We start from the raw sequence: 10,349 nt of genomic DNA, 5'->3' as shown, positions 1-10,349 counted from the left end.
AGTGAAAGCATTTTTTGCTCTTCTTCTCCAGGTTCACTCATGTCCATTTGTCTTTTCTCATCCCTTCCAATATTCTGAGCTTTGTTTTAGAGCAAATGTTACCCCTTTGGGTTTGTATGGCTAATTGTTCTAAGCACTGTTCTTTACTTTACTAGCCTCTACATTGTTTGACTGAAAGGTGATCCTTGAGAGTGGATCCACCATCTTGGAGGTACTACCAATCTCTACCAAATCAGGAAATCTAATCTTCTTTATGGTTTTGAAGTTTGTTCTACATTTTTCTCCTCTTCTTCTTAGGATCTCTTGTGATCTGATAGTCATATTCAGGCACTATCTAGTTACTTCTTTTGGTTGCCAGGTTGTGAAGACTGTGGTTTACCTGGCCCATTAATCTTTTGGACTAATAATTATTTCCATGGGTCTGTGATTTTCTGCACCCTTCCTTATTCTGAACAAAGACACACCAATAATTGCATTATTATTAAGTTGCTCAATGGCTTTTAAGGCCCGAGTCATTGTTTATCAAAGAACAATATAGAACACTTTTTTGAACCGTGTTACTCTAACAGACCTAAATGGCTCTTGAAGCCATGATCCTTAATACCCAGCCCAGTGACTGACTTCTCTCAAATGTTTAGTTATTAAAGTGTTCATAACTTTACCCTTGTATACTCTGTTGTTACTGTTGTATACCATGTCAAAACTGACCCATAGCAGACCCTCCAGCAGGTTTCTAGAGGCAGTTAATCCATGAGAGATTGCCCATCCTTGTCCCTCACAGCAGCTGGTGGCCTAAAATCGCATGCCTTCTGGATTGCAATGCAACTTCTGCCAATCACGCTCCCCTATATAAATATTAAAAGGCATGTACAAACTGTGTAGATATGCAGACATGATGCAGTTATCTACCAGGGAGCTGCCCTTAATGGGCTCCTAAATTGTCCTCACTATAACCCCATGCACAACAGATGCTGAATTTTGTAATCCAAAAAGTTTTCATTGGCTGATTTTTCAGAAGTAAATCATCAGATCTTTTTTCTTAGTCTGTCCTTTCAATATATATGGATACATTTTCAGCACACATAAACCTGTGTATAGAAATATCCTATGCCAAATATTCTCATAGGCATACTTCAGTTCAGCTTCCCATACCTGTTCAGCTTGCATGTCTACCAAAAAAACTTCTTTTACTGTTATTGCAGGATTGTGTAAGTAATAACAGTGTATCCTTTTATAGCCTGTTAACCGTTTTTTGTTTGTTTGTTTGTTTTTACAAATCTTTTGTTGCTTTATCAGATTCTCAGTCAATCCATTGGTGTTTGCTAGAACCAGGGGATGGGGGTGGGGGGAAGTGGTGGAGAGAGAGGGCACGGCTCGAGAAAGAGATCAGGAGGATGGGAATCACCAGCTGCCCGGACTTCACTTGTGGTCATCATCTGTACAAACTCTTCATAGTTGACCTGACTGTCCCCATTGATGTCGGCCTCTCGGATCGTCTTGTCCACCTCCTCCTTGGTCAGCTTCTCTCTCAGGTTTGTCATGACGTGATACAGCTCAGTGGCACTGATGTAGCTGTTCCCGTCCTTGTCAAAGACTCAGAAGGCCTGTCAGATCTCCTCGCTGTGTCCTTCATCTTTCTGGCCATCATGGTCAGAAACTCTGGGAAGTCAATGGTCCCATTCCATCTGCATCCACCTCATTGATCATGTCCTGAAAGAGCAGGGTTTAGGGCTCTTGTATATAGGGTCCTTATGATTTTCAAGCAACTCAGAGGCACAAAACAACAACAGGAGTTTGTATGAAACAAATAGTAAACAGATGACATTTATGGGCTGTTTACTATGTGTCAAGAGAGTGCTAAAAACTAGCCCATTGAACTCTTGTGGAGATCTTCTGGAATATCTGCTATGCTTAGCATCATGTGAGAGACCAAAGCTCAAAGGGACTAAGAAACATAACCATGTTCATTCTCAAACCAAGAAATAAATTCACAGAGTAATGGGATTAAAAGTGGATTGTAGTAAGAGTGCCTAATCTTCTTTGCTTTCTGCAAGGAAGACTGTGTCATTTGCATAACACAGGTTGTTGAGTCTTCCTCCAATCATGTTGCCACATTCTCTTCTTCATATAGTTCAACATCTTTAATGCTTTCCTCAGCATTCAGGTTGAATAGTTATGGAAAAAGGTTACAACCCTGATGCACACTTCCCTGATTTTCAACTATGCAGTGTTCCTTTGTTCTATTTGGATGGCAACTTCTTGGTCTATGTGCACGTTTCACATGAGCATAATTAAGTGTTCTGGAATTCTCATTCTTCTCAATGGTAGCCAATCTTTCTCAAAAAACCATCGTGCTTGGAAAAGTAGAGGGTCAAAGAAAAAGATCTGAAAGAAATGCCTGTCACAGTGACAACAGTGAGTTTGAGAACAACATACATTGTGAGGATGGAGCTGGAAGCAGAATAGGGCAAGAATCTGATCTTTCATAGTATCACTCTGAATTGTAGTAGACTCAACAACCCCTAACAATAATAGCAATGCCATTATTCTTTTCACTTCTTAAGTTGTTCAGGCCTGGCCTTTCTGAGTTCTTTTCTTTCTAGCCTGAAATAGGATTACATGGTACTTTCCCTTTGTATAACTTGGAGTTGGTCATTTCCCCCAAAAAGCTCTGTATCTTTTTTAGCGAAGAATGATATGTGGCATTGACACCTGGTAGCCATTTATACTGGAGTGCCACTATGAACAGCTATTTTTTTTTAAAGGAAAAAAACCCAAACAAAAAGTCATTGGTTCATACTCCTACTTCCACCATAAAGACAGAATTCTTTCTTTCTGGTGTTTGTCCATTCTTCCTTCTCACACAGTGTCAATCAAATCCCCAGTATCCTTAAATTTACAAAACTTTAGTATCAGTACATAGTGTTTTCTTAATTTTTGATGCTTTTACTCAAAGTTTTCAAGATTTTTTTTTTTGCCGTTCTTTTTGTACTTTGTATCTTGCTAAGGATGTACAGAATACTGAATTAAAATGTCACTTTAATTAGTGCTTTGTATAACTATTTATTTGCTTAAAATTACTATTTCTCAATCATTCTATTCTAGACTTTCTTTATACCATTCCTTTTAACTTTCTTTCAATCCCTGACGTGTTACGTCTCAAATTCATAAAAACTGAAATCCTCACCACTGGACCAATAGGCAACATAACAGATGAGGAAAAGACTGAAGCTGTCAACCATTTCATTTTAGTTGGACCCACAATAAACACTCCATGTAGCTCAGTCAGGAAACCAAAAGATGTTGTTTTTTGTAAAATTTTTTTAAGATGTGCTTTTTGACTCAGGAAATTAAATTAAGAGGTCAAAGACCTCTTCAAAATTCTAAAGAGCAAGGATGTCAATTGAAGACTGTTGTTCCTAGGTGTTGTTGAATCAAGAATCCAATCATAGCGACCCAATGAACAATGAATCTGAACCCTGTCCTTTCCTGAGTCATCCTCAAAATCTCTGACACACTCAAGCACATTGCTGCAGTTATTCTGTCAATCCACATGGCTGAGGATCTTCTTTCACTGACTGTCCACCTTTTCAAGCATGCCATCCCTCTCCAAGGAAAAGCCTCTGCTAGCAACATGCCCAAAGTATGTGAGACAAAGCTTTATCACCTTTGTCTCCAAGGAGCACTCTGCCTGCACCTCCTCCAAGACATATCTGTTCTTTTGGCAGTCCATGAGATATTCTGTACTGTTCTCCAACACTAGAGCTCAAAGGCATCAATTCTTCTTCTGTCATCTGTATTTACTGTTCAGCTCTCAGATGCATAGCAAGTGACTGAAAGGCCATGTCTTAAATCAGGTGCACCTTAGTCCTCAAACTTATACTTTGACACAGTGACTATCACAGTGGGTTTAAACATGACAGAGATGCTGAGGATGGTGCAGAATAGAATAAGGTTCAGATCTATTGCTCTTAGCACCCAAGAACAACAAAATAATGTTAAGAGACTGGCTAAATAAATCATAGCCTAGTCAAATGATGAAATATTATTAATCCATTGCAAATTTATTTAGAATTTTAACAGCATGACAAAGTGTTTATGATCTCAGATTAGATAAAACAAGTTCACCAAGCTCTCAATGTTATTAAAAAGACTGGGAAAAAAAAAACCAAACCAACACATGGTTAGTTGCTGCTGAGGTATGATTTCAAGTCAATGCAATCCTATATGCAGAGTAGAATTAGTCCATGGAGATTTCAAGGCTGTGACTATCAGAAACATAGCTAGACTTGTCTTTTGAGGTGCTTCTGGATGGGTTTGAACTGCCAGCCTTTCATCTAAGAATCAAGTATTTAACTATTGCATCACAACTAGAATACCCATCAAGTTGTCACCACTTTAAATAATTGTCTGAATTTTCCACACTTCTACAATACTTTTAAAATCAGAAAACTATGCATTTTCTTTTTGCTGGCTAACTACAAAAGATACTTTCAAAATCCATTTGCAGAATTTTACTACAATCAGTTTCTGGAGTCATAAAAATTACAACTTAATTTTAAAGCTGAAATTTACTTCCAGATTATATTTTCCCCATTCATTATGCTTTAAAAGGGGGGGGGAGAGAAATATACTCAAATGACAATCATTATTATATATTCAGAGGGAAAAAAATAACTGTATAAATGACAATTGGGATTAGCTTAGGTTAATGTAATTTTAAACTTTTTCTCCTTGTAGCTCAATTTTTATTACATTTTTTTATAATGAACATCTATTACTTCTGTAATAAAAACATCCTTACTGCTTTTCTTTTCAGAGACAACCACCAAGCGAACTATACAGTACATCTATATAATGTAATATCAAGAGCTACTAGAAAGAATGCTGTAGAAAAGTGTTTAATAATATGAAAAAAGTCTGAAGTATTAGCTGAACATACTTTAAGACGGTATGCTCAGAATGGTCCCATTGTCTCCATAAAAATAAACATTCTACATATACACAGAAAAGAATTTGGAAGGAAACATACCAAAATATTAATAGTATTTTTTAACTCTAAATGGTGGGGTTAAAGATTATAATAATTTTCTTGTTTTTATATTTTGGTAAATTTGCCTCTACTGAACATGAGTTACTATTCCAAAATACTAAAAGAAAATAAATCTGTATTAAATAAAAGTTACCATGTTATTAAGAAAACACAGTATCATTAAAGAAATGGAACACAGAAGTAAAAAAACAAACGAACAAGAGGTCCAACCAGGAGTATCTTACTGAAAAATCACTCTTTAAAAGGACCTTGCACTCCTCCTGTACCAGTCAGTTCCAATTTGATGGCACACACACACACACACACACACACATACACACATAATAATTTTAAAAAAGGACTTCTTTGCAGTTCTACCTCAGCTCTTTTTTTCCTTTTTTTTTGCAGGTTTTGACTCCAGCAACAGAAGTCATCCCTTTGCTTGAGGCAAACATTCATGATCCAGAGATTTTCAACAAGACTCCTATAGAGAACGGAGTCTGCCAAATCCATTGCCATTCGAGTTGATTCCAACTCACAGCAACCCTATTGGACAGAGCAGAAGTGCCCCATCCAAGGCTTTGAATCTTTCCAGAAGTAGAATGCTACATATTTCACCCATGGAGTGGTTGGTGGATTCAATCTGCTGACCTTTCTGTTAGCAGCTAAGCAGATTCACCAATACGCCATCAAGAATCCATGAACAGGGTTTAGAAGGGAAATTTACTCCTTCTAGGGCTATGGATCTGATTACAAGTGAATATAATCTGCAGTCATTTGATTAAGGAAACATACTATTTACATTGCAAATAACACATTAACCCTAGAACCATCCTCTCAGACCCGGCCGAGACCTCTGAGATCATCTGAAGACAATTTACAGGACATCGTCTTAAGAATGCTATGTAAATACTGACTGGAAACAATAACAGAAATGTTATGCTCTAAAATCTTAAGTAAACAGTTCAAAAGCCCAGCTTCCTGTTTGTACAATTTTAAGTTATTGCTAGCCACAAGGTGATTCAGCATTCTGATTTAATCTAAGAATTTCGTGACTTTACACAGAATAAAACAGACTACAAAGAACATCCAAAAAGCCAGAAGATAGAACCACCAAAATAAACACCCAGACATGAATTTTCCAACCCAAACAATGAGAGATGTATGCAGTTAGGCTATTACTTCAGTCTATTTCCAGATCACTATCCTCACTGTGACAGGTGGCAGAGCTGCGCACAGATGTCAGCACCAAGACTTCCTTTTCTGGGAGTAATCCAAATTCCTGTAAAAAAGCTTCAAGGTCCACAGCAAAGAAATCTTCCCCCAGCTGGTCTGTGACACGAACAAAGTTACCAATCAATTCACCCCCCTTATAGATCAGCAAGGCAGGGAGGGCATTTCTGGTGAACCGACTGCTGGCCCCAATAACCGAGCTCTTAACTCGGCAGAATTTGACAGCTGGGTACTCTGCAGCAAGGCAGATCATGCACCCGTTCATGGCTTCCGTCCCCAGGATGCCATCCTCATAAATATGGACCATGATGAGGGTGTTTTTCTGTTCTTTATCAATCATGTCTAAAAACTCTTCTCCAGTGAGGATCTCAAAGACCTGCTTGAACTGGGGCCCTTTGTGAAGTTGCTGCCGCATCTCTTCCATTCTCTGCTTCCGATACTGCTCTAGAAACTCTTCATCATCTTGGTCCTCACTCATCATGGCAAACTCCTTCAGCGTCATCTTCATAAGGATCAGTAAGTGAGTGGAAAAGAAGGAAAATCATAAGAGCTTAAGACATACTATTTAATCACCATATATGAGGTATCATGTTAAAGAGTTTTAGACACTGAATTCTTATACTCTAATTAGGAAGTAACTTTCATTACCCTTATTTTACAAATGACGTTCTAGGGCTTGTTATTTGTATAAGTTCCTATGGTAATAGACATGATCAGGAGTTAACCAGTTTTTTCTAATTCTAAGCTTTTTATTGACTACATTATATTGCTTCTTAATCTAAACAAACTATCAAATAAAATAATTTCACAAGCTATTTTCCTTTTGTAGTTGTGTATTTTATCTACTGTCTGACTATTGAAAATACCAGAGAATATAGGAAAACCTAAATGCTGGCTTATAATCAATCTATACACAAACACAAGACAGAGTCATATATAAGCTAAACATTTCTTATTTTACCCCAAATCATCACATGCATAGTTTTTGCTTTTACAGTGAGTGTCATGGGTGTATCAATTAAGTTGTAATCTGCTTTTGCAACATATCATTATTGTATCTTAAGTATTTCATATTTCCAAAAGTTCTAGTGGATTTATCGATGATGTGTCCTATTTTAAGAAAACCCTTCCTCCTTCCTTCTGGTATTCAAGCCATTTCCAGTTCAATCCTACTGAAGATAATACTTCAGCTGACAAGGACAGAATCTTTTCAAGATGAACGCATATCATGTGCTGTTTCAATCTGCCTTTCACCTCAGTGGAAGCAAGCAGCAGTTAGCAGCAGGTGCACTGCCCTGCATGTAACCTAAATATAAAAAAAACCTCTCCTTCAATCTCCACCTCTGAAGCAGAAAGCCAGACTCAAGGGGTGCGAGACTAGGAGACTAAAACAGAAAAATGTTGCTAGTATAACTCATACCATCATCTAAATTTTCTTCCACTCTCACAGATCTCCATCCTACTGCTGCTCACCAAGTGGCTCTACTCTGACCTAGTCAAGTCCTTTTGTGAACTTGTACACTGAAATCAAACTCCAGATCAAGGCTAATAACTCTTCACTTAATCCTTGGGTCTGTCCCCGGCTCCTAATTGGTATATTCTGTCAACAGGAGTTTTGAGCCATAGTACCTTGGGCTCTCCTGGATAGTCATCCATGGTCAGAGTGGATGAGGAAATTAAGAGGGTCCTTTGAATGATGGACAGACAAAGACACTGAGGTTAAGCATTCAGCTGCTGACCAAATGAGCAGAAGTTTCAGTCTATCAGCTATCCCGTGGGCGAGAGATTGGCAGTCTGGCTGGAACATTTAATCCTGGAAACGAACCTTGGCAGTTACTGCACAGCAATCCCTAAGGCACAGCTGCTCCAGGGGAGGAGGATGGGCAGTCTCTTCCCATGCAATGAACTACCTCTGAAAACCCACTGGAGGGTCAGTTCCAACTTTATGGTACTCAACAAAAACAACAACTCAGTTCTGTAGTCAGTATGATTTGGATTCAACTCAATGGCAGTGGATTTGGGTTGGCTTAATGCAGAGAAGGTCAAAAAGAGGGGTCAAGAGCTTAGTTACTAATCTTTAGAGTACGACTTTGCTTTAATGAACTGCCTCCTTTAGAATAAATTCTCATGCACAAGTTTCAGGTGAAATGGATCAATCAGAAAGTCTAAGTTAAAACCTCAGCTACACTATTAAGTATTTATGTGACCCTGACAGGTCACTTCCCTAATTACCAGTTTCCTCATCTGTAATATGGGGTTAATAGCATCACTCTCAAAGAGTTTTATTACATTTCTGGCTCAAGTTTCATCTTTAATAAAGGACAGGAAACTAGTATTTACTAAGCACTTGTAATGTGCTAGGCACTGCCACAGACACTTAATAAACCCAGCTCTGTGAAGTAGGAATACTGACATCTCTTAATCAATGATAAACCAGGCTCAAAAAAGCAGAAGCTTTTCAAAAGTCATGACTATATTCTTTCCTGAACTGCACAGCTTCTGAGAGGCTAAAGCAACATCTTTTGCCTCTTGAATTGACCACCCCAGGTCTCAGTCATGCAGCTTCTGAGAAAATCCTGGGGGCTACTAATTTACCTTCCCGCTGATCTTTTCCTGGAGGTCCTTCTGCTTCTGTTGCTCCTCTTCTTCATCCAGATGGGACCGACAAGTCATTGACAACTTCTTTATCAGCCTTTCCATCTCCCGGCATTGCTCTTCCCTTTGCTCTGTTTCCAACTGCTTGAAACGGCGCCAGTCATTAATCACACCTTTTGGACCTGAGGGGAATTGAAATGGAGGTCACCAAGAGAAATGGGCAGGAATTACAGACCACCTGCTAGGAGTTCACAGCTGTCTAAAGCTCATTCTAGCTATGACATAATGCTTAAACAAGGGCAATGGGGTCTACACATGGTGATGTCCACTACAGTATGATTTACAGTAATTTAAAAGCCCAACCAAGTGTCAACAAACATGGAGACAAGTTTAACAAATGGTAGGAAGCTGTGATGCAATCCCAAAGGCATGTGGTTTGAATCTACCAGCCACTCCATGAGAGGATGGTTAATCTCCTGAAATTCAGAGCCCTGAAACTTCCCTGGAGGAGCAAGCTATGAGTTCTCACTCAATGGTACACAACAACTCAAAGGAATATAAAGCAAATGTCAGAAAGAATGAACGGAGCTCTGGATAAGGGACCTAATGGTTAAGGAGTTTCTTTGTCAACTCAAATGTAGGCAATTCAAATGCATCAGCTGCTCTGTGGGAAAAACATGGATAATCTCTTCCTGTACAATTTAAAGCCTCTGCAAACCCAGTGGAGGGTCAGTTATGAGTAGTTTCTAACTTGATGACAGTGAGTTTGAGAGTTTTGAGTACAAAGAATGAGGCAGCTTTGTATTTCCTGACATGAAAGATATTAAATAAAAATACAAACTATTATTTTTTAGAAAGAACTTTATGCATATTATTTAAACTTACGAACAGAAATAAATATGCATGTATGTAATTATGTTCACAAAAATTAGGCTAAAAAGGCACAGAACAGATACTGAAAGTAAAGGAACTTTCGCTTCACTATCTTCTATACTTCTGTTTTATTTGAATTTGTGATTATTAGATTTATAACAGGTTTTATTGTTATTATTCATATTCTCAGTTATGTATTTTCTACCTCTAACTCTATAAAAGGATTATACATTCCTCCATGCAACTTAAAAGTATCCCCTTACTGGATGAGTGCATAATTCCCCACTTACTGATATTGGGATGGCCATATGACATGCTTTGGCCAAAGGAATATGAGGAAAAATGAGAGAGGCCTGGAGTGAGCAAGAGCTTTATAAGTCACTGTGCTTGCTAATATTCTATATCAACATGGCTATGATTCTTAGTATTATGAACTCCATGTTGTAAATTCTAGGAAATTAAAAGACATACTGCAATGGGAAAGTCTGCTGTTAGGGACCTCTCCAAAGTACTGAAGAACAATGGTGTCTCTCTGGAGACTAAGGTGAGTCTGATACAGGCCATGGTCTTTGTAATCACTTGTTATGCGTCAGAGTTGGACAATGACTAGGGAGGA

At 38.4% G+C, this 10,349-nt stretch overlaps 1 protein-coding gene across 1 annotated transcript in view; it reads right to left on the bottom strand.

The window, feature by feature from the left end:
* Positions 1-6,063: 6,063 nt before the first annotated feature.
* Positions 6,064-10,349, bottom strand: part of PDCL (phosducin-like) — an 8,420-nt gene continuing 4,134 nt past the window's right edge. Inside the window, exons 3-4 of the mRNA XM_006892591.1 lie at positions 8,861-9,042; positions 6,064-6,767 (exon numbers count right to left, since the gene is read on the bottom strand). Coding sequence (XP_006892653.1) covers positions 6,216-6,767; positions 8,861-9,042 — 734 coding nt within the window. The 3' untranslated portion in view covers positions 6,064-6,215. The remainder of the gene's footprint in view (positions 6,768-8,860; positions 9,043-10,349) is intronic.

The sequence above is a fragment of the Elephantulus edwardii genome, unplaced genomic scaffold (genome assembly GCF_000299155.1).
Source record: "Elephantulus edwardii isolate Elephantulus edwardi_28Jun2011 unplaced genomic scaffold, EleEdw1.0 scaffold00116, whole genome shotgun sequence".
Lineage (NCBI taxonomy): Eukaryota > Metazoa > Chordata > Mammalia > Macroscelidea > Macroscelididae > Elephantulus > Elephantulus edwardii.
The sequence above is the reverse complement of the archived record's forward strand: the minus strand, read 5'-3'. Positions and strand labels throughout refer to the sequence as shown.